At 51.8% G+C, this 24,647-nt stretch overlaps 1 protein-coding gene across 4 annotated transcripts in view; it reads left to right on the forward strand.

The window, feature by feature from the left end:
• Window positions 1-8,568: 8,568 nt before the first annotated feature.
• The window catches only part of DOT1L (DOT1 like histone lysine methyltransferase), a 93,145-nt gene continuing 77,066 nt past the window's right edge, over window positions 8,569-24,647 (forward strand). For all 4 annotated transcript variants that reach the window (XM_059489490.1, XM_059489491.1, XM_059489492.1 and 1 more), the window contains exon 1: window positions 8,569-8,741. In XM_059489490.1, the coding sequence (XP_059345473.1) occupies window positions 8,661-8,741 (81 nt within the window). In that variant the 5' untranslated portion in view covers window positions 8,569-8,660. The remainder of the gene's footprint in view (window positions 8,742-24,647) is intronic.

Raw genomic sequence — 24,647 nt, forward strand, 5'->3', positions numbered from 1 at the left:
TGCCCTGTGCTGGGGTGTCGTGTCGGGGTGTCCGCGTTGCCCAGCTCAGACCCCGCTCCGCCGGTCCCCGCTCGTCCCCGCCAGGTGGCGCCTGCGCCCCGGGAGAGCCGGGGGGACACGGCGGGACCTGGGCTGGGACACGCGTGGGGACCTGTCGGGGGCAGGGCTGTCACCTTTAGGGGATGTGGGGGGCGATGGATGCCCCGTGTTTGGGTGATGGGTGTGGAAAATGTGTATTTTATGATTGGCTTTTCGCAAATATTCAAATGAATATTATATGGGTTGTGTTAGAAAGTGATGCTGTATTAATTCTCTTAAGTACTGTGGTAAATATAGTTTTAGGTTATAAAAATTGTTAAAAGAGAAACGATGCTATGTAGGATACTTTTTTTAAAGAAAGGACTCGCAGCGAGATAGCAGCCACAGGACACCTGAATCTTTCAGAGAAAGAGAATTTATTGCTCCATTATCAGAAGAAACGAACTTGTTCCCACTCGAAGGTGCTATCAGGATTCGGAGGAAGAAGTTGATGATGACGAGACTGAATCCTGTATTTGAATGGAATTTATGCATCATGTATGAAGTGTATGAATATGCAACAGGCTGTTGTTTTTAAGAGTTAATCCTTTGTTAACTGTGTCCTTTTTCAGGCTTGTGCTGCCCAGAAAAAGGTACCCAGACATCCATAACTCTTTGTTTCTATTGTCTCATATTGTCCTAATCCAAATTGTCCAAATTATCACTCTAATTGTATTACTATTTTTATAACCATTTCATTACTATTAAACTTTTCAAATTTTAAAAACAAGTGGTTGGCGTTTTTCACACTGGGTGAGCTGCGGCTGGATGGGGCGGTGGGTTCGGGTGCCCCATCGGGCACCCGGTGTGGGTTCGGGTGCCCCATGTGTGGCACTGGGGTGACGCCTCTGCGGTGTCTGGTTGGGGGTGATGGGTGCCCCACATTCGGGCGGAGGTGATTTCGATTGAGGGTGACCCACACACGTTCCCACCCCCACATTAGGGTGTGGGTGACGATGGCTGCGGGTGGGGCGCGGGGGCAGCGGTGTCCCCGCGGGCCAGGCACGGGCAGGGACACGTGGCCAGCCGGGGCTGAGGGGACAAGGGACCCATTCAGAGGCTCCGTGAGCCGCGGCTGCCTTGGGCACTGCGGGTGACTCGGGTCTGGCACCGCTGCACGGGCAGCTGGCACGGTGCCCTCGCCCCCACCAGCCAGAGCCTTTGTGCCCCCACATTCCCTGCTGGAACAGGGGATGGATGGAGCCCGAGGGTTAAACACCCGCCCCGTGCTCACAAATTCCACAGCTGATAGAATGCTTGGAATCCATCCTGTGAAAAACGCCAATCGCTTGTTTTTACAATTTGAAAAGTTTAATAGTAATGAAATGGTTATAAAAATAATAATGCAATTAGAGTAATAATAATTTGTACAATTTGAATTAGGACAATATGAGACAACAAATACAAAGAGTTAAGGATGTCTGGGTACCTTTTCCTGGGCAGCAAGCCTGAAAAAGGACACAGTTAACAGAGGATTAACCCTTAAAAACAACAGCCTGTTGCATATTCATATACTTCATACATGATGCATAAATTCCATTCAAACACAGGATTCTGTCTGGTCAGCGTCAACTTCTTCCTCCAAATTCTGATAGCACCTTGGAGGCAGGAAGAAGTTCGTTTCTTCTGATAATGGGACAATAAATTATTTTCCTTTGAAAGATTTAGGTGTCCTGTGGCTGCTATCTCACTGTGAGTCCTTTCTTTAAAAAAAGTATGCTACATGCCATCATTTCTATTTTAACATTTTGTTATAACCTAAAACTATATTTAACACAGTACTTAATAGAATTAATACAGGATCACTTTCTAACACAACACATATAATATTCATTTGAATATTTGCGAAAAGCCAATCATAAAACACATGCATTTTTCACAATCCCGAATGATGGATAGCACATTGGAGCAGGCTGGGCAGGCAAGGTGGAGGCAGGGAGAGCCCGGAGCCAGGGGAAAGCTGGGCACTGCTCCCTCTGCCTGAAAAATGGAGCCAGGGTGTCCCCAGCCCCGGCTGCCCCCAAACAAGGGGTTAAAAGGGGCGACAGAGGTGGGAGGCAGCAGCAGGGACACCCCAGCCCACCCACGGGACCTGGTTTGTCCCCTCTGTCCCCTCTGCCAGGGGCCAGGGCAGGGCAGAGGCTCCCTGGATGGCACCAGAAGCTCTCTGGCAGTGTGGGGTTAGGCACAGCCAGCACCGCAGCATCAATTCAAGCTCCAGCAGAGCCTAAAAGAGCCAAACTGGGTTTGTTTTCCCCTGGCAAAGCAGAGCTGATGGGAACCCCCAAGGGCTGGGTGGGAGGGAGCCACAGTGAAAACATTCCTGGTACCTCCCCTGGGCTCAGGGCTGCTCCAGGGGCTGAGCAGGTGACACTTCTGCCATCAGCTGTGCCCCTGGTTTTGTCCCTCTCATTCCTTGCTGAATCTGGAGCTCTGGCTCCTCATGCACAGTGCTCCCACCACTGTGTGAGGGAGTGGCAGCCACATCTCCCTAGGGAGAAAAAAAACCCAAACTGGGCTCAAACCCAGCTTGAGACCAGCTCCAGGACCAAAAGGGGGACACTGACAACCACAAGTGGCTTTATCCTGCCTGGACCTCCACTGGCACCAGCAGGGCTTTGATGCCTCACCCAGCCCAGGCCCTCAGTATCAACAGGCTCCCGGTGCAGAGGAAAATGTTGCATCACTGTTGTTGTGGCAACTGCAGCCAGAGCATCCCTGGAGAGCTTTTGCCCAGAGAGCTGGCAGGACAGATGGAAAGGACAGATGTTGCTCCATCGTGTGGAAGGGACCTCCCTGGAGCCACGCAGGATTGACCCCAAGAAATTAAAGTGGGGCTTGGAAAATGGCACTTAGGGCATTTTGCTTGAGGGAAAGGGAAGCTGTGCACAGAGCTGGCTCCACCCCTGGGGTTATGGACCACCAGCATCCTGCCCTGCCACTACCAGGGCTCCCCTTGGGATATTTCATCTGATGGGAACAAACTTGCCTGCAGGAACCTGCCTCGTGATCCAGCTTGTTGTTGGCAGCTAAATTGGGTCAGTAGTGAGGATGAGCTGTTGCTGGAAGGCAGGTTAACACCAGAGGAGCTGTGTGCTGCTCAAGCCCCTGTGCCAAGCCCTGGCCCTGCCTGAGGGTCAATGGACACGTGAACATGATAGAAGCTGACCCCAGAGTCCAAGGGGAGTAACCCCAGTGTGGGATGGGCTCCAGAGGAGCCTTTGCACGCCGTTTGTGCACAGACTGTCAGAGCAGTGCCTGTGTAAAGTGTCCTTGGTGCATTAATGCCCTCCCTGTGTCCCCCCACACTGCACATGGGACCCCCGTTTGGGGGATCCCTGGCTGGGGCTGTGTGGGAGCAGAGGTGGGATGTGGGGGCAGGAGGGGCTGTGCCAGCTGCCTGTGGGCACCAGCTGCCCACTGTGCACTCCTGACAGGGGAAAAATCTCTTTTCCAGTGCTACAGGAGCAGAGTTGTGTGCACAGAGCTGTGCAGAGCTTCCCCATTCTTCCCTATCCAAACTGGTTCATCTGGTGGTGGCAAAAAAAAAAAAAAAAAAAAAAAAAAAATTCAGCTCTGAATTGTGTCAGCCTGGAGCCAGGAGCTGAAGCTGGGGGATGCAGCAGGACCAGCACACCTGGGGAGGAGATGGGAACCTCTTCCTCAACAAACCTCCACACCAGAAAAATCCAACTGCTACTGATGTGGAATTGGATTATTGATTCTCTGGAAGGGCCAGTGCTGCAGGTCACTGCCTGCTGTCCCTGGAAAATCATCTCTGGAACCCTGGCAGCACCCAGTGTGTCCTGGTGCAGAGCAGAGAGGAGCTGCAGGAGAGCACAGGGTGAGTGGGCAGAGAGAATCAGGGAATTGTTTGAGTTGGGAGGAACCTCAAAGCCCATCCAGTGCCACCCCTGCCATGGCAGGGACACCTCCCACTGTCCCAGGGTGCTCCCAGCCCTGCCCAGCCTGGCCTTGGGCACTGCCAGGGATCCAGGGGCAGCCCCAGCTGCTCTGGGCACCCTGTGCCAGGGTCTGCCAACCCTCACAGGGAGAAATTATTTCCCAAAATCCCATCTAACCCTGCCCTCTGGCACTTGGAAGCCTTTCCCCTGACCTCTCACTACATGCTGTGGTCAGAAGTCCCTCCTGAGATTTCTTATAGACCCCTAAGACACCCAAAAAAGCAAAAATCCAGAGCTGTCCAAGGGACAGAGTGGCTCCCAGCTCTCTCACGTATCTCAGGGGTCACTTCAGCTCACTGAACTAGCAGAAAACATTGGAAGGTTGGCATTGCCCTTCCTTGCTTCCCTCTCTTCTTCCAGATGTAAAACTCAGAGAAATCAGTGAAAAGATGTCCTGATTCAGGCAGGTGCTTCAAAAATGACCCACTGCCCACTACCTGCCAGGAGACATCAGCTCCAGCACTGCACCCCTGCATGGTGGCCAGATGGTTGGGATTCATCTGGGAAATGCTGGAAGCTTCCATTACTCTTTATTAGCAGCCCAGGAGCCTGCTTGGGCCACACAAGGACTTGGACGACAAACTGATTAAAGACCATCCTAACGAACTCAAAGAGAATTCTTTAAATGGAGCCTGCTGTGCCTTGGAGAACTCCTGCCATGTCTATTTATTTAAATTTAATGGAATTTTTGTGGTAAGCTAATTAAAAATGAATTGATTATTTAAGAGGCAGTCAGAGCAGTTTAAGCACTGCTGACTTGATGATTTTAGTGTTTTCTTTAGAAAAGCATTGCTAGCTATGGAGCTTTCTGCACGTACAGACGTTTAAGGGGGAGGAAAAGGATACAAAGAGGGGAGTGGATGAGTTTGGAGCAGTTTCTGGATTAGGGAGCAGCCATGGGGAGGAGCAGGGGCACATCCCAGCCCCCATCACAGAGCTGTGCAGCTGCCCTCAATAAACAGCTCCTGTCTGTGCTGAAGGCAGAGACCTGTCAGGAAATAAAGGTATTAAATAATGCACAAAATCCCTGTGCAGGGAATATCCTGCTCAGGATGCATTTCAGGCACGGTGCATTCCCTGCCTTCCTGAGGAGCACAGTGACCCCAAGCAGGACAGCAGACACTGGATGTCTCCATGTCTCCATCCCAAAGGATTTGCAGAGGTTCAGTGGATGCAGGAGGCTTTGCCTGGCCCTGGAGGCACATCCCAGAGCAGGAGCAGAGTGGATGTGATGGCACCAAAGCTGAGCTCCGTGGCCCCCGAGCTCCCCAGCATGGCTGAGCCACTTCCTCTGCAGCACCATAAAACAGTGATGGGATTAATAAACTGGGCACAACAGCCAGGAGAGCCAGATGGCACAATCATCCTGCCCTGAGCTGTGTTTACTTGTCTTTGGCTGAGAAAGTGAGGAACCACAAAGGGGAAAGGTCCCAGCCCACACTGGCATGGCAGGACAGCAGATCCCAGCAGAACTTCCACCACCAGTTTATTGGGAAGGACTGGTTTTCCCTCCGGGTGCCAACTGGCTCTGCTGGAGCCGGCTGCAGGTCAGAGCCTGGGCTCAGCCATGCCCAGCTGGGCTCAGGGCACCTCCTCAGGATGCTCCTGTCCCGCAGGGATGCTCATCCCCAGCAGACACCGGCTCCCCGCTGCTCTTCCCACCCTCAGATGGATGGCACGGTGTCATTGTCCCCTGGGAGGTGAGCAGAGGGTGTGGGTACTGCGGTGCTGCTCGGTGCCCTTCCCTCGCAGTGCAGGACAGGGTGGCACGGTCCCCAAATGTCCCTGCACCCCAGGGCATGCGCTTGTCCCGGGAAGAGGGAAATTATCACCCGAAAGGCTGTGAAGGAGGGAGCTCCGGCCTGATTTATCGCCCGGTTTGGCACCTATAGACATGCAAACGGTGTCGCCCTGCCCTGCGGGCACCTATAGACATGGAAATGGCTGTCACTGAGCTCATCACCGGCCGCCATAGAGATGCAGCTGCCACCCCCACCCAGGTGTCCCCGCTCCCTGTCCCCGCCCAGGACACCTCCCGGTCCTGTCCCTGCCCGGCTGGGGTGCCCTCAGCCCTACTCCCAGGTTACACCGTGTTGCAAAGCTGTAGCGGCCGCCACAGAGCTCCCGATGTTGCTCTGGGCACCCAGTGCTTGGTAGCTGTGGCTGATGGACCCCGTCCCCATGTCCCTCCATCCCCGTTGTCCCCCTGTCCCGTTGTCCCCTTGTCCCCACTGGACACTGCTGTGCGCAGGGCTCCCTCTGCTCCCCCGTGCCCATAAAGCTCCTCCTCAGAGCTGTGTGGATCCCCCTACACAGCCTGGGACACACACCCGCGTGCCATGGGGATACCCCCTCTGTGCCCCCACGTGTGACATGTCCCCATGATCATGACTGTCACCGTGTTGGCACCGGCAAAGCTCACAGGTCACTCGTGAACAGACTTTGCACCAGGAGCTTTGGGGGCTTGGTGCAGTGAGCCATGAGCACAGCCTGGCCTCACACGAGTGGCCTGTGCCATCATGAGTGTGCCAGCTGTGTGCCATCATGTGTGTGACAGCCCTGTGCCCTCTTATGTGTGTGCCAGCCCTGTGCCGTCATGTGTGTGCCATCATGTGTGTGACAGCCCTGTGCCATCATGTGTGTGCCAGCCCTGTGCCGTCATGAGTGTGCCAGCTGTGTGCCATCATGTGTGTGCCAGCCCTGTGCCATCATGAGTGTGCCATCATGTGTGTGACAGCCCTGTGCCGTCATGAATGTGACAGCCCTGTGCCATCATGTGTGTGACAGCCCTGTGCCATCATATGAGTGTGACAGCCTTGTGCCATCATGAGTGTGCCAGCTGTGTGCCATCATGTGTGTGACAGCCCTGTGCCATCATGAATGTGACAGCCCTGCGCCATCATGTGTGTGCCAGCCCTGTGCCATCATGAGTGTGCCAGCTGTGTGCCATCATGAGTGTGATAGCCCCGTGCCCTCACATGCACGTGACAGCCCTGTGCCATAGTATGTGTGTGCCAGCCTTGCACCACCCCATGAGTGACCCAGCCCTGCAAGGCCACCTCAATGTCCCATGCCAGCCTGGTGCTGTCACACGGAGGGTCCCAGCCTTGTGCTGTCACATGGGCGCTCCCCCCTCACACAGACCCTGAGTGCCACGGCCACCCTTGCCCTGTGTGACGTGTGACAATGTGGCCCATCCTGCACATGTGTGCCATGTGCCACCCTTGGCCTTGTCATGTGTGTCAGTGCAACCCATTCTGCTCCCATGTGCCATGTGTCACCCTCACCCTGTCACCTGTGTCACACCACAGCCCGTACTGCTCCCATGTGCCGCCCTCTCCCCATCACACACGTGACAACATGGCCTGTCCCACTCCTGTGCCCATGTGCCAACCTTGGCCTTGTCACATGTCATGCCACAACCCGTTCTACTCGCATGTGCCACTCTTGCCGTGTCACATGTGTCACACTACAGACCCTCCTGCTCCCATGTGCCACCCTCACCTTGTCACACATGTGTGACAACGTGGCCTGTCCCTTTCCGTGCCCATGTGCCATTTTGCGCCATCACACACATGTGACACTGCAGCCCATCCTGCTCCTGTGTGCCATGTGCCACCTGGGCCCTGTCACACGGGTGTCACACTGCAGCCCATCCTGCTCTTTTGTGCCATGTGCTGCCCTCATCCTTGTCACATGCATGTCACACTACAGCCTATCCTGCTCCCGTGTTCCAGGTGCTGTCCTGGCCGTGTCACACACATGTGACACTGCAGCCCATCCTGCTCCTGTGTCCCAAGTGCCACCCTGGCCCTGTCACATGCATGTCACACTGCAGTCCATCCCGTTCTTGTGTGCCATGTGCTGCCCTGGCCCTGCCACATGTGTGTGACACTATGGCCTGTCCTGCTCCCATGTGCCATGTGCCACCCTGCTCCTGTCACACGCGTGTCACGCTGCAGCCCATCCTTCTCTCGTGTCCCATGTGCCACCCTGGCCTGTCACATGTGTCTGGCGCCGCAGCCGGTGCTGCTCTCCTTGCCAGGTGCCACCCCTGTGCCACCCCTGTGCCATCCCAGGGCCACCCCGGTGTCCCCCCGGCCTGTCCGGGGTCCCGTCCCCGCAGCCCCCCCACTCTGTGCGCGACCCCGGCCCGCAGGAGGGGGGGGGAATGGCTGCGGGTGCGCGCGCACGAGAGGCCGCGGGAGCGCGCGCGGCGCGGGGGCAGCTGAGGACAGGGGGGAGGGAGGGGAGGGAAGGGAAGGGGGGAGGGACCGCGGGGCCGCGCCCGCCCCTCTCCCCGCCCGCCCCCTCCCCGCGTCTGTCGCGTCGCTCGGGCCCGGCCCGGCCCGGCCCCGGCGCCTCATTGTGCTTCGCCTCACGCCGGCCCAAGATGGCGGCGGCGCCCGAGAGCCCCGCGAGCCGCCAACGACAATAGAGGGAGGGACGGGACCCGCCGCCCCCCCGGCACCGGCCGCCCCTCCCCGCCGCTCCCGCCGCCCCCCGCCCGCCGCACCGCGCCCACGCCCCCGGCCCGGCCCGGCCGCCGCACCCCGCCCCGGCCGGCCCCTCTAGCATGGTGCGGGGCCGCCGCCGCCTCGTCCTCCGGCTGCCGACATGGGCGAGAGGCTGGAGCTGCGGCTGAAGTCGCCCGTGGGAGCCGAGCCCGCCGTGTACCCCTGGCCGCTGCCCGTCTACGTGAGTATGGCCCGGCCCCACACCTGCCCCGCGCCCTGTCAGCGCCCCCGGCCCTGTCCCGGCCCTGGCAGCCGCCGGGCGATCCCTCAGCGCCGGCCCTTCCCGGGATCCGTCGGGATGATCGCCCCCCGTGAGGGAACCCTCCCGCAGCCCCGGCCCCGGGTGCCGCCGCTGCTCGCCTGGAAGTCAAATCCCCAATTTCATTTTATAATTGGTTGACTAAACCGAAGGGCGGGGAGGAGGAGGACTGGTTAATGAAAAGTTTTCGTGTTTTCCTCGCGCTGGGCTCGTGTAGCTGGTTAATAACCGGTGCTGCTGCGAGCGGGGTGGAATCCAGGGATTCTGGATGGGGGAATAGCGCTTAAATTATGGATGGCCTCGGGTGGTCGTGGGGACCCCAGGACCAGCCGCAGAGGGGGAATAAACAGCGGCCAGCGGCGCTTGTGGGTCTGGGGCTGCCGCCAGTTCCCCTCCAGCCGTGCCCTTGGAGCTCCCCTTTTATTTATCCCGAGTAGAATTCGAGCCAGCCGCAGTCCTCGTGCTTCCAAATAAAATGTCACTTGTCCTTGCTTAGCTGCCGCGCGGCGTTTTTCCCTAACTTGCCTGACTTTCTCCCGAGCCCGGACGAGCGATGTGTGACCTTGATAACAATGTCCATGTTCAAATTAGTGACAATCCCACGAGAGGCGAAAGGCTCTGGGGAGGGTATTTTTGGATGTGTGTAGGCTTCCTATCAACCCTTGAGCAATTTCTCTCCCTAACTGCGCGTAGCCCCTCGGAGCACAGTTTGCAAAGGCGGAACGTCTCTCTATATGTTTACTTGGCGCAGGCACTGTTGATTATCCCTGCGTTCCAGGCTGTGCTGTTGTACGTGAGCCCTTTCCCGGCGAGAACACGCTGGGACGCACAGGCTGGGGCAGCTGATACTGCTGATGTTGTTGCTCGCTTTTGGCAATCGCTGCTTGTGTGTGAGCGATTAGGAATATATCGCTCGTGGCAGGGGGAGACGGCTGCCTGCTCCTATCTGCCGCCTGCCTTTCAGGGGCTGCCGCTGTGGCCGTGCTGCTTTTCCAAAACATCCTCCATGCAGTGCTGTTCCCGGCGTGTCTCCCAGCACACACACTGGTTAAGCGCAGCCTTTCCTGTTTGGGCAGCTCTGTCAGTGTTGGCGGGCGCGCGCTCCGCTCAAATTGTCAGAAACTGAAAGTACAAGCGATGACCGGCTTCGGTTTTCCTCGCCAAATATTAACTCGTGTCCCCCCCTCCCCTCTCCGAGCGGGTTGTGTGAAGCGGAGGTTAAAGATTACGCGGGATAGGGATTGTTCTGGGAGGGAGGGGTGGTTTTATGTCTGTTCACAGAGATTACTACGGGCTTAAAAACCGAAATACCGACCCCCCTGCCCTTTATTTTAGGGGTGAAACGTGTGTTTTGCAGCATGGGAAATAAGGATTTAGTTGAATTGGGGAAACTTGAGCAGCTGGTTTTGAGGATGGCAGAATAAATAGAATTTTTTCGCAGTTAATCAGAAATGCGGGTGGTGGTGGTGGTGGTGGTGGGCGGGGGGGAGGGGGCTGTCACCCCCTATGTACTGCGAAATACCACAAACCCCAAACATCCTGCCCTTAACCCGTCCGCTCGGCACTGCCAGCCTTTCCAGAGCCATTCCCGAGTGGATGTTCCTCCGGGAGCCGGGCAGCGAGCGGAGCGCTGCGGCCAAGGCGCGCTCGCACACACGCACTCCCCTGCTCCGCCTGAGCCCTGGGGCTCTGCAAACAAATCCCCGTGCCCGTGGCAGCGCTTGGCCTGCTGACATCGTGCTCTGCTGAACGGCAGCCGCGCTTTCCCCGCGCTGGCGCGGCCCCGAGCTGCCGGCAGAGCCCGGCTCGCTTTGACGTAAGCAGAACATTTCTTAGTTTCACCGCCCGTGCTGCCGAGGAAGCAAGGTGGGATAGCCGAGAGGAGGGAAAATAAAAAAAAAATAAAAAACCACACCATGCTGATTCAAGGAGTTTTATTTAGCAGCGTTCTGGTTGCTTCCTGTTGTACTCTGTGCGATGTGTTTTCCGAGGGAAAGGGAACGGGAAACTCGGGTTATTTTTGGTGAGAGCAGCAGCAGTGGCGCGGAGTCATCTTTCCCAACATCCGAGGCTCCGTAGTGTGAACCTGCTGCGTGCCCGGGCTCCGCGGTGTGATGTAACCCTGCCTTGAGTAACTTGGCTATTTTTATGCCCTTACTACATCTCAAATTAGCGGCGTCAGTGTTGCTGCGTTGAAGGCTGGTCTCTCCCATTAATGGACGCCTGCGTTAATACCGCGTCTCTTTATTGCTGGGCTGCTGTATAATAGGAAAAGTGGGGTCTCTCCAGACTGCTGAGCCCGGATAATAGCCCGGCTGACAACCCGGCGCTTGTTGGGATGCTAAAAGAGCCGGGGAGGCTGATGTGAAACATGCATTTCCCTGCGAGTCTAATTAGGGCCGTGGGAGGAGAGAGAGCGGCGGCGGCGGTGCAGCTCCAGCCTCCCACTGGCTCCCACACAAAACTGAAAGTGCGGCTCCTTCCCCCGCCTTCCGCCGCCTCAAAGGAAAGGCCACGGTGCCCTAATGAAGCCGTGGTGAGCCGTGCTGGCCGTGCCACACTGTGATGAGTAAGTTGAATAGTGCATGGTGAGTAATCTCTCCTCATGACTCACAAAATATTTTCTGATGTTGACCTCTGTTTTTGTGACTGCCCCGCTTAATCAGAGCTGAAGTGAGTGTACTCTTTTGTGGGCTGGTTAACTCCTCGGCTCCCACGTATCTGCCCCACTTTTTGCTGGTGCCAGGTTGACAAGAGACCCAGGGATATGGTGTTAAAATTTTAATTTTGGCACTACGAAAGATACGGGCCTAGATAAAGGAAGTATTTGGGTGATAGACCAGATTTAATGGATCTAACTGGTCTTAAATAGGCTACTGCTGGTGGAGGGTGGCATTTTCAGTCACACTTCAAGTGTTGCTAAGCATAACTTGGTACTCACATTTACATCTGAAGGGTTTAAGGGGTGAAGTCCCCTTGTGTAGTTTTAAGACTTGCAGATATTTAGTTGTTTCCCCTGAGAATTTTTCCTGAAATGGTTCATTCTTGTCTCTGACTTCTACTATAGTTTAATTTGAATATGAATCAGGTTTAAATTGGAGATTTTTTCATTTTATACCACAGTAAGGCCTGCCTGATCTGTGAGGTGTCTCAGGTTGTACTTTGAACTCCTGACAAGTTCCTGTGTAGAATGGCAGGCTGTTGTGTGTGCAGGAGGAGAAAGGGGTGGGGGTGTTGTGGGGTGGATCAGCTCTACAGCCTGGTCTGGCAGGGTTCTGCTGATAAATCTGTGGCACCAGGGAGGGATTGCTTGCACAGGGAGCTGAGCAACAGGAGGTTCAGAGCTGCTGAAGCTGATAATTGTCACCAAAATCGGCGTTTGCTGGGCTGCACCCTATTGCAGCAGAGAGTTGGTGAATGTGGAAAAGCCTGTTTGCAGTGTGTCAGAGAGAGGAAGGACACTGTGCTTCATTCATTTTGCTCTCCTTAGGGCCTGCGCTGCGGGTTGGCAGTGCTCAGTGCCACTGGGCACAGGAGGCACAGGCGGGTGCTGAGGGCTGTGCAGGGCTCTTGTGGCACCCTGTCCTGTCCCTGCTGTGTTCAATAGGCTGCCAGTCCCTTCCAGGTCCAGAATGAGCCATGTGCCTGTTGTGCTGTGATCCCTGCTGGGTGCCATTCCCTTGGAAGGCCCTACAAGTGTCCATGTGCATCAGGTTGTTGTGGGTTGTGTTCCCCTCTCCCTATGGTATTTGTGGGGGCTGAGCTGTGGCAGCACCCGGGAACTCCTGCGGCCCCTGGGAATCCCAGTAGGGTTGTGCTCTGGGTATGGGATCACAGGATCATGGAATGCTTTGGCTGGGGTGGGACCTTAAAGCCCATCTTGTTCCACCCCTTGCACTGTCCCAGGTTGTTCCAAGCTGGCCTTGGACACTTCCAGGGATGGGGAAGCCACAGCTGCTCTGGGCACCCTCTGCCAGGGCCTCACCACCCTCACAGCCAAGAATTTATCTTCTGCCCTAGTTACCATATGGTAATACCAATTTTTTTTATCTACCAATTTTATTCCCTTCTTCCAGCCTTTGACTCTGTCCCCCAGGAATGGACAGTCCTGGTTGTGCCACTGTGCACATATTACCAATATTACCAGGGTGAGGTGCCTCTGCCCTGAGCTGCTGGAGCTTAAACCTCCAAATCAGTGCCTGTGATGAGAAGTCTGGCTTGAATAATTAATTTATTTGTTTGTGTTCCTCATTGTAACTGCTGACTTTCCACTCAGCTGTGATGGCAAGAAAATTCTCATTTTCTAATTGAGTGTTGTCAGAGCGTCACCCTGCACCTGGAGGTGTTTGTGTGGCTGCTGCTGGGAGTAATGGGATACAAGCTTCTTACTACTACATTTTGCACAGGTGGGAGGGTGCAGGGTGTGGGTTTTGGTTATTTATATTTTTTCCTTATCCAGCTGATACCATTCTGTCACCAAAGGAATGTGCTGTGCTGTGCAGGGAGACCTCAAGGGCAGGGAGTGTTAATGAAAATCACAGCCCAGAGGGGATTGTCACCTTTGAAATTAAAGATCAACGGTGGAGATGAATAACAAACCTTGTCTGAGAATTTAATCCTCTTTTTTTTGTGCGTGTCACTCAGCTTTCCTGGGAAGAGTTTCTGTGCTGCCTGCCTTTGGCTTCCCAGGCATGGAGGCAGGTGTGGCAGTGCCATAGGATGGTGCTGTAGGTGATTTTGGGAAGGAGCTAAATTGTTCCCTTGGGGTTGGAGCTGCCCTGTGCATCCTTCCCTCTGCCACAGACCCATCCCGTGGGCTCCTTATTCCACACCCCACCGCCCTGCAGTGGGATGAGCTGATGGAAAACACATTTTACACCTGCTCCTTGCTTTCCTCTGGGAGCAGCCTGAGCTGGAGGGGGAAGGTGAAGCCCCACTGATCCTCCCTGTGGGTTGGGAGTGTTGGTGCCTGCGGGACAGCTCTGGGAACAGGATCGCTGGAAAAAATGTAGCAGTGTATTCATTCAGAGGCGGCCCCCCGCCCTGCTCTGTGAAATGTGAGTCAGGTTCTGCCCGGGGCAGCCGGCCCTGCAGAGGAGGCACAGGAGGAAACTGTTGCTCTGCCTTTGCCAGGCAAAAACCTCCTCACCCCCTGAGTAATGGCCCAGAAATTCGGCACAGTCCGGGGGGGTTTCCCTGTTGCTTCAGCTTGTTGGGAAATGCTTGTGGGGATGAGTAATCACTCAGAACAAGCTTGTCTGGGGAAGGAAAGGTTTGAACATTGAGCGCAGTTCCGATTTCTCAGCACCTCTCTCTCTCTCTGTCTGCCCTCCCCTGTTGTAAAAACACCTGGAGTGGGGAGAGCACGCAGCGTGAAGCTGGGAAATATTGAAATATTGACTCAGTCATTTCAGAAGCACTCAGGTTTCTGTGCTGCCCAGCACATCACACAGCTGGCACTGTTACATCATTTCCCTGCCCTTTTCCCCAGTGCCAGAGGGACTCAGGGATGTGCTCCTGGGGTTCACAAGAGCCCTGCAGCATTAATTGTGCAGCACGTGGGCAGCACAGAAGAGCACTTTCCTTCTGGGCTTCACCCTTTGAAGCAGAACTTGCCCTGAGTGACAATCGGTGCTTGTTCAGTTCTCCAACTCCTTTGTTCCAAGCCCTGACCCGTTGGATACAAGATAAATCACGAGTTCAGTTAACAGACATTTTTTTTGCCCAGTTTGAAAAGTGAAAGTTGGTCTCTTGTCTTGCATCTTAAAGACCACACTAGTATTTATTTTTTTATATAACTGGTGTATCTGAAAGGCAACTGTTGAAAGACAGAGTAGCTGTCCAGGATTGCTTGTTTTCCCCCTTTCATTCATCAGCAGATGAGTGAGGATTAATGTTCCTGTCCAGGCCAAAGTTCCAGCCCAGGCAATTCAGATTTATCTACCTAAAAATTCACCCATCAGCTCCAGTTGGACACAGCAGTAAAAGCTTTCAGTGTGCCAAGGGAAATCCATGCCCCCACATGCAGCTCCAGCTCTTGTCCTTCGTGGCAGCCTTATTATATATGGAGATGATTATCCTTTCAAGGCTCAGATACGGGGCTGAGTTGTGTTGCCTCTGGGAATTTAGGCAAAACATCTTACCTCTTGGTATGTGAGATTTATGGGGGATTTAATCACCCTTCTCCCCAGACATCCATATGTCTACTTTTGTACTCTTCCTTCTTTCTTTTCCCCCTTTCTCATTGATTTGCTTTTTTTCCTTCCTGCTTTGAGTTAACCTTTAACTGCCTGATTAAAGTTTTGCACTGTAAAGATCAACACAAGGACCAGAGGTGGGGTGATTTTTTTGTGTCTTTTATCACATATTGATAATCATAAATTGTCTCAACGTATTTTTGCTTCAATTACTTTCTCCTTTCTAACAGAAGGATCCACAGAGGGAGGAAAAGTTCATGTTGGGAATTGTGAACATATTTACTTTCATGGTAATTATTAAAGACAAAACTAACTCTGAAGAGGAACAAGAAATAAAACTGAATAGGAAAGTTGGCCACATGCTGCTAGAGCTGTTGAATCAAGCAGGGACTATTTTTAGAGCATAGGAAAAGGGTGAGTGTATTTTACAGCAGGAAATGATGGTTTCATAGATAGGAGCAGATCACTGAATAACGAAAAAGTTCCTGTTCAGAGTATTTTGTTTTGGTTCATTTCACGAGTGAATGAGAGTTTTCTAAACATTTACACGGAATGGACTTGGTAGTGTTGGATGAAAAGTCTAAGGAACTACTGCAGACAGATAAATGAAACATTGGAAAACTTTTCTGAACCAATCCTACAGAAAGTTCTGATATAAATTTCTTAGTAAAAATGAATGAGTTTTAATAGTGCTTGTTATTTTCTGTGTCCTGTGAAGGCCAGTTTCCTGAGGTTTTGTCATTAATGTGTCATTTACTTTTTGGAGCTCAGCAATATTAATATTTGACAACTGTAAAATTCTAACAACTGTGAGCTTTTGAGGCTTCTCATTCATTTTTCAGTGGGATTCTCACTGGGCTGGTTCCCACATCCCACAAGACCTGGGAGATCAGGTGCTGGCTCAGGGTGGCCTCTGGCCCCTGGAGCTGGGTTTGGAGTCTTTGTGGATCTTGGCTTCCACCCCTGCTCATTGCAGCAAACACTCATGTGAAATTCTGCAATCTGTGAAGAATGCATTGTAATTTGTAGGGTCATTTATGAGTCTAAAGCAAAAACTTGTGGAAATGGTTGGTGGCTGGAAGTTGATGTTTGCTGTTCAGAACCTCCATTGTATCACTGCTCTACTCCATAAGTTGAAGCTAATAAAGGAAAACCCATATATGTATGTGTGTGTGTATATATATATTTGGGGGTTTTTTTGGTATCAAGACTCCATGCCCAGTGAGCTTCAAAAAGAGCACAAAATTTTCCTGCTAATTTCTGTTCTGTGGAATATTTGTGTGTGTTAAGTAGGAACAGAATTTCTGAGCTGTCCAAGCCTGAGTTATCTTTACAGAATATAAAGTGGTTATTTAAGCTGTTGTCTCACCAGTTTTCCCTGCAGGAGATGGGGCTCAGGCTGTGCCAGGAGCTTCCTCCCAGCTCCCACCGAGGCTGTGGGAAGACCCTGGGCTTGAGAAGGAGATGGTGGCTGCTTTCAGCACCAGCAATTTTGGGGCTGTGTGTTGATTCCTTCCCCTGGGTTCAGTGTGCAGGGTTGTTTGTGGCAGTGGGGATGATCAGAGGTGCCTTGAGCTCTCTGTGCTGCAGGGGTGGGGTATTTCCCTGCTGGTGCAGCTTTGTGGCTGGGACACCTGCAGGTAAAAGTGACTCTTGTCATCTCTGTTCCCTTGTGCTGAGCTGCTCTCACCCTCGGAGCAGTGGTGGAAAGGGAACTGAGCCAAAACCCCACCAAGGTTTGGTTTTAGTTCAGGCCTCCCCTGCCTTTGCTGTGTGAGAGCACAGGGACAGAGCAAGAGGTGACTTTTGGGGAAGTGGTGGCAGGGCAGGTGGCTGGGTGGGGTTAAATGGCTGTGAAAGGGTGGCAGGGCTGCCTCCTCTGCCCCAGGGAGTGAAAGCCCAGCAGTCCCAGACAAACAGTGCTGGGTTCACACGGGCTCACCACAGCCTCTGGTGTGGGCAGGGTGTGCCACTGCCTGAATCCCACCTGGGAGGGCAGTGGGACTCAGCAGTGAATGCTGATTTACCAGAATCACTGCATTCCCCCATGTATTCTGTTTATGTTATGTATTCTAACATAAACATTATTTTAAACTGCCTTTCTGCATAGTGGAATTGCTTCTTTTGTCTGGCTCATCCTGCTGTGGCTGTCCTGTGTGCCTCCACCACTCCTGCAGGCTGATTGCATGTTAATGGATTGAGCCAGCCCCTCCTGCAGTACCAGGGGAACCATTCCCTCCTGCATCTGTGCAGTGTCCGTAGCAACAGTTGGGATTGCTGTGTGCAGAGGCAGAACTGTTTCTGTGCTTGGAGCAGCAGCAGTGAAAGTGCAATCCCTGGTGCAACCATGCTAAATGATTATCCAGAGCAGTTTGGATCTTCTTTCTCAATGCCTGTTTCCTTTGTTAGTTTATTTTGGACCTTGGACCAACCTTTTCTTTTTTATTTAAATGTCCTTATGTAGCCATTAAGGAGGCCATGGTGACCACGATGTTTTCCAGTTGGTTTTGTGTGACAGTAACCTAGAAACTACCTCAGGCTTGTCTGCCTCCTGCTGTGTGGGAGATGGGCTTCCAAATGCAGTCCTGGGAGCTCTTCCTTCCCTGGAACTGGGAGGAAAAGATGGTTACAAGGTGTTCTCTGCAGGAGATCTCTTTTTATACATTCTAATAAAAATGTATTCTTGTGAATGTCCCTGTGCTTTCTTGATTAAGGGAATGACAGTAATTGGGTGGTTCAGAGGAGACTGATCCTTGTCTCTCTTGGTAAGAAAAACTGCTATGGTTGTTGCTATGGGAGCTAAAATGGCACAATCTTGATTTGGGGTAAAATCTGGTAACATTCAACCAAGTCCTGCTATCCAATATGGAATACTGCACGGAGCAGGCCTTCCTTTCCCCTTTCCCCTTACCCAGTCTTAACTGGCATTTGAGTACAAGGCAAACACCTGAAAATGCAAAGTGCTGGAAGGCAGAGCTGGCAGGACATGGAGCCTGAGATCCTCCCTCCTTGAGCAGCTCCTGGCTGCTGCAGGGCTGGAACTGCTTCGGCTTTTCAGACTCTTGTGACCCTCTTGTGTTCAGGTGTGTGGGCCATGGAGCTGCCCTGGGCAGGGGGATGTGCTGGGGGGTCTCTCTAGGGGGGCATCCGTGTGCTGTGCAGAGTGCTGGATCTTTCCTGGCTCCCAGAAAAGCTGCAGTGGCTCTTGTTGCCTTTGCTGGTGTCCAGAGAAACCCTTATCATCCTCACCAGATGGAAGCAAGCAAGGGGCTTGAAAGAGGCACTTGTCCCACCAGCCTTCTGCAAGATTGATTGGCTTTTCCTAATCCATCTTTTTGATCTCTGCTCACCATCTTGTCTGCAGCTGTAACATCCTCTGCTTTGGATTTATGGACTGCTGCCTGGGGAGAGAGAGCTGCCACTGCAGGCAACCAAGCTGTTCTTTAAACCCAGGGGCTGGTGGCACTGACCTCTTTTGTTTTGCAAGTTAAATGGGTCATGTGGAGATCAGAATTTGGCAAATCCCTGTGACTTCTGTTAATCCATGAGTGGGGTCAATGGCCAGGATTTGGGAGGAGCTGCTGTTACATTGGAGGGCTGGAAGTGTATCCAGGCAGGTCATTAAAGGTACACATTGAATTATTTGTAACTGCCTTGTTTCAGCTTTGGTTTTCACACATCTGGTGGGCAGGGGAAAGCTGTGGGAGATCTGTCCCTCTTGCTCTGCCCCTGCTTGACCACAGCTGCTTTTCACATTTCTGAAGAGCTGCTTTGGTCACCTGGCCTGTTTTTAGGGGAGGAAGCACGGTCTGGTGAGCCAGATCTGGCTCTGAAAGGGCAAGGTTTGCTTTGCTGTGGGACAGTTTAGTCTGGGCAGCCAAAGCTGTGCCCAGAAATGTTCCTGCCTATGAATAGGAGATAAGGGGTCATAAAAGTCTGTGTGTGGTGCTGGGAGAGTGCAAGATTGAAAGGGTCTGAGCTGTATTTTGTTTTTTACAAGAACTGATCCATGTTTTCAAACCATTTGTTTGCTGCTCAGGTCTGCAGGCTTTTTGGGCTACCTTTTCACTACCTGTGCTGTGTAGATGATCAGATCTCACAAAGATCCCTCTTTCAGAGAATCATGGAATCCCAGGTTTGGGTTGGAAGGGACCTTAAACTCATCCAGTGCCACCCATGCCATGGGCAGTGACACCTTCCACTATCCCAGGCTGCTCCAAGCCCTGTCCAACCTGGGTGAGGTGCAGTTTGGCATGTGGGGAAATAAAATTCAGACAAATATGATGTTCACCCTCAAGTCCCAATTTAGGCTTACCCCAAGGCTAAGCACAGTTTCATAAGAAAAACTCAAATAAAAAAAGATGTAAATCTGGAAGGGCACTGGGGTGGTGGTTTGTGCCTCCAGGCAGTGCAGGCTGCCCAATTTAACTGAACAAATTCTTGGTGTTTGAGGATGGAAACCAGAACATTTAAAACTGTTGCTTTAGGTTATAGATTCACTTTACACTATGGATTGTTGCACTGGGGGTTAACTGTTCTGTACAAACACACCCAGGAGTCTGGGATATGGTACTGGAACACAGAATTAACTCAAAATCTTGCCATTTAAGTATCTTGAGGGATGTTAGTTTGAAGATGTGATGTAACCAAAGCAGCCACACCTGGAGGAGGAGTGTAGGGGAATTACAGGGGGGCAGTTACAAACTGTTCCAACAGCCAACTTATGGCAAAAATGTTGCCAACTAATTTGTACCTTACCTTGCCCTTGAAGAGTGTTCTGTAGAAATGTCTGATTTGGCTGTTTTTAGTAGGAATTTGGTGCTTTGTGGAAGAAAGTTGTGCACAGATTAGTGAGCTGTGGCTGGTGCTGATCATGGCATGCACACTGTGATCTCTTGGGGTTATTATTGGGGTATTATTTGGGCTGCTTTGGTTTTCTCACCCTGGTGGCCAAGGAGGAGCTGTGAGTACTGCTGAGTATCCTGAGCTGGAAGGGACCCTCAGGGATCATGGATCCAGCCCCTGTCCCTGCACAGCCACCCCAACAACCCCACCCTGAGCATCCCAAACACTCCTGGAGCTCTGGCAGCCTTGGCACCATTCCCTGGGAGCCTGGGCAGTGCCCAGCACGCTAAGTTCTGGTCATATTGGTGATTTTAAAATTTTATTTCACAAGCAAAGAATGTGATTATAGAAAAGGATAATGATTGCTTCAATCTACATATTTGGAAAGAGATTTTGGGCACTGTCTTATTTGGCTTTCAAATGACACATTAGGGGCTTCTCCTATCTGCAGGATACAAAAGATGTTTTTTATGAGAAGGTGAAGGGAAAGATTGAACTCTTAAAAATTTCTCTGTGATCCAAACTCCATGGCCTGAAGGGTGACAGGAGTTGGTGTCTGTAGGAGAACTCAGCTGTGTGTGTGGGGGACAGGAGAACCCAGCTCTGTGTGTGGGACAGGAGATCTCAGCTCTGTGTGTGTGGGACAGGAGAGCCCAGCTCTGTGTGTGTGTGGGACAGGAGATCTCAGCTGTGTGTGTGTGGGACAGGAGAGCCCAGCTGTGTGTGTGTGGGACAGGAGAGCCCAGCTGTGTGTGTGAGGGACAGGAGAACCCAGCTGTGTGTGTGTGGGACAGGAGATCTCAGCTCTGTGTGTGAGGGACAGGAGAGCCCAGCTGTGTGTGTGTGGGACAGGAGAGCCCAGCTGTGTGTGTGTGGGACAGGAGAGCCCAGCTCTGTGTGTGTGAGGGACAGGAGAGCCCAGCTCTGTGTGTGGGACAGGAGATCTCAGCTCTGTGTGTGTGTGGGACAGGAGAGCCCAGCTCTGTGTGTGGGACAGGAGAGCCCAGCTCTGTGTGTGTGTGGGACAGGAGAGCCCAGCTGGGTGTGTGTGTGGGACAGGAGAGCCCAGCTGTGTGTGTGTGGGACAGGAGAGCCCAGCTCTGTGTGTGTGTGGGACAGGAGAGCCCAGCTGTGTGTGTGTGGGACAGGAGAGCCCAGCTGGGTGTGTGTGTGGGACAGGAGAACCCAGCTCTGTGTGTGTGAGGGACAGGAGATCTCAGCTCTGTGTGTGAGGGACAGGAGAACCCAGCTGTGTGTGTGAGGGACAGGAGAGCCCAGCTCTGTGTGTGTGTGGGACAGGAGAACCCAGCTCTGTGTGTGTGAGGGACAGGAGAACCCAGCTGTGTGTGTGAGGGACAGGAGAGCCCAGCTCTGTGTGTGAGGGACAGGAGAGCCCAGCTCTGTGTGTGTGGGACAGGAGCTCTCAGCTGTGTGTGTGTGGGACAGGAGAGCCCAGCTCTGTGTGTGTGGGACAGGAGCTCTGTGTGCTGGGACTCTGCTGTGCTCAGTTCCAGCTCTGGGGCTGTTCCTGGCTCCGAATTCTGTACTCAGAGTTGTAGGAATGTGTGGTTGGAGAAACCTGTTGTAAGAATCAGAAGGGTGAAGCTGTTCAGTCCTGCTGGCTGAAACTGCTCCACTTTTCCATAGAAAATGTTGGATGCTCTTTGACATGACTTTTGACAAAGTGTCTGCTTTCTTTCTGTTATTTTTTCCAATTAAATATCTTGGCAAAAATTATTGAACTTTCTCTGGGAACTCACGTTTCAATTTAAAATTCAGTGTTAAGGTTGAAGACCAGAACTCAGTGAAAAGTTCAGCTGGAGAGGGTTGGCTGCAATAACTCAGTGTGTGTTTAAGTTTGGTTTGTTTAAATCTTGTTGTGAAGAGCTTTGGGCAGTCTCAATAATTACTTCAGACTGCAACTCTTTAAATACTTTCCACATTAAAGAGATAAGGTTGGTTGTGAAAAGCTTCCATTTATGTGGCTCAGAAGATTCCAAGGGCCTCTCAGACAACATAAGTACAGGAACATTGGAAAGTACACAGAGGGCAGGAGCAGCACGTAGTGTGCAGGGAGGAGGGAGGGGAGCCTGGAGCAGGAGGGGGGTGAATGGAGCTGCTCTTTGTGACAGGGAGCACCGTGCTGGCATCATCTCATCTTGTGACTGGGAACAGAGCACAGAGGCTGCTTGAGCCTGGGCCAAAAGGCTCCTGCACACGGGATTCCAGCCCTGATGGAGTGCGTGGGAGGCTCTTCCCCAGCAGCTTCCACTGCCAAAGCCCTTTGGGTGTCAGAGTCCAGCGTGACACACGAGCACAACCTGCCTGCAACCTGACTCATGGGCACTGCAGCTGGGGAAAATAATAGAAACCCTCTGAACTGAGCCCAAAACCACAAAATCAGAGCCCTGGCTGAAGGGGAGAAGCTTCAGGGCACCTTTGGGGTGCAGGGGGGGCTGTTGGCTGAGTAGGGTGAGGTTGATCAGCAGAGCAGGAGTCACCATCCTTCCTTTTCCCCTTCCTTTTCCCCTTCCTTTTCCCCTTCTTTTTCCCCTTCTTTTTCCCCTTCCTTTTCCCCTTCCTTTTCCCTTCCCTTTTCCCTTCCCTTTTCCCTTCCCTTTTCCCTTCCCTTTTCCCTTCCCTTTTCCCTTCCCTTTTCCCTTCCCTTTTCCCTTCCCTTTTCCCTTCCCTTTTCCCTTCCTTTTTCTCTTCCTTTTTCCCTTCTACCTGCTTGGGCTGCTGATGGAGCAGGGGCAGGATCTGGGGGAGGTTTCTGTGGGAAATGGATTTGTAGAGAACTTTTAAAGTTTGATAGAAGGTTTATATAGGATGTATTTATATTTAAACTTTGAGATGTATTTGTATTTAAACTTAGAAATGCCATGGAATAGGAGAGACATTGCTGAGAGAGAAATGGAACTAGAAATAAGTTTCAAAGGATGGCCTTACAAATAAGATTAGATACTTTAGAGAAATAGAACTGTGAAAGATGCACTGTAGTAGGACCCACAAGGGATAATTTTAGATTGGTTTTGAGGCCAATTTACATCACGGTGTGACAAAAACTGATAAGTCAAGAAATGTTTATCATGTATTATAATTAGGAAATAGTTTGTTTCCAATTGTGAAGGTGTGAATTATAACATCTGTATTGTCTCACCTTTCACATGAGACTAGAAACAGAATAAAAGTTCTTTAAACACCTCAGCTGTCTCATCTGTGGGTCAGAAAAGAGCATAATCCAAGTTTCTATTCCATTTGCCTTTTGGTTGTCTCAGATTCCCTGCCAGTGCCATATCCGCTTGCCTGCACACAGATGTGATGCCTGTTGCTGTTCAATGTCCTTTCTGATTAAATCAAACAACCATAATAATGAAATGGGGCTGGAAGTTTCTCTAAGAAAAGAGAAGCTACTCTGTATTCCCTTCAGATATGTTTCCCCCTTCCATCAATTTTCCACAGCCAGCTCTGCTTTGAAGAAATGTAGGAGATCCTACTGGATTTATAAAAAAAATAATTTAATTCTTTTGCAAGACTTGCTTGAGACCTTGGGAGCTTCTCTGCTCAGCCAAAGTCTGTTAGAGAGTGAAGTAAACTTGGGAAGTGTTTCAGCATGGGGAGTTCAGCAGCAGTAGATGGAACTGGTTTGGCTTTCTTTATTCCCAGATAATGTCACAAACTAAACTCAAAGGCCCCTTCTGCCTGGAGTTTCCATGTGGGGTTGTGCAAAGTCACTTAGATTGGCTGATCTGTAGGTATAGATGTGAATTGTAATTTATTATTTCTTAGATTGATTTTTTAAGTTTTTAACCCAAGACAAAAGAGTCTGTTATTTAGACAATTTTAGTCACTTAGAGGGATATTTTCATGAAGATCTGTAGGAGCAAGGGTCTCTCATGTGCTCTGCTCTCACTGCAAGTGTCCAACCCCAGAACTTCCTCCCAGGAAATGCTTCTGCCAGAATAGGCCTGAATTCATTTTTCTGGTCAATGTGCTTGTGTTGATAAAGCAAATTGTGACTGTGCAGGAACACTGGGAGTTCACTGGGAGAGCTGGATCAGCCAGGGGGGCTCTGCTGGGATAGTTCTGCACAGAGTGAAACATGAACATTTCTGGGAGATGTTTATGGATGAGCTGCTGTCCTGGGTTATTCTTACACTTGGCAGATAAGAAATGAGAAGAAAGAGAAGTTCTCCTCCCTCCTTGTCCCCTCCTTTCAGTGCACAGAGAAAAACATTCTCTTTTATTTGTGCACTGCACTGAGAGGCAGGAGCAGGTTTTAGTTTGATTGCTTCCCTGGTTTCTAGGCCAACATTTATCAGAAGAATTACCTGACATTCCTGGGAGACTGGGTTATGGATGCTGCTGTTTTCTGTAGGGTTTGGACTGTCCCAGCCCCAAATCTGTTCTGTGCTGTTTGGTGCTGCTGTGGCAGCAGCAGGTTGTTAAATGTGCCCAGGGCAATGCTCAGGCTCTGTGTGATCCATCCCAAATGTCCTGGCTACTGTTGTTGGCTGATTTTCCTTCTCAGTGTTGTAACTGGAATAATTTGGTTTTCTTGGCTTAGCCTTCCTTGTGACTTCTAGATTTGGGGTTGACTTGTTGTCATCTGAAAAGAAGAGGTTTTTTCCTGGTGGAATAATATTCTCTCATAGCTTTAGCAGAGAATCCCAAACTGGTTTGGGTTGGAAGGCACCTTAAATATAATTTAATTCCATTTTCCACCATCCCAGGATGTTTCAAGACACATTCAACCTGGCCTTGGGCACTGCCTGGGATCCAGGGG

The sequence above is a fragment of the Ammospiza nelsoni genome, chromosome 27, assembly GCF_027579445.1.
Source record: "Ammospiza nelsoni isolate bAmmNel1 chromosome 27, bAmmNel1.pri, whole genome shotgun sequence".
In the NCBI taxonomy this organism is placed as follows: domain Eukaryota; kingdom Metazoa; phylum Chordata; class Aves; order Passeriformes; family Passerellidae; genus Ammospiza; species Ammospiza nelsoni.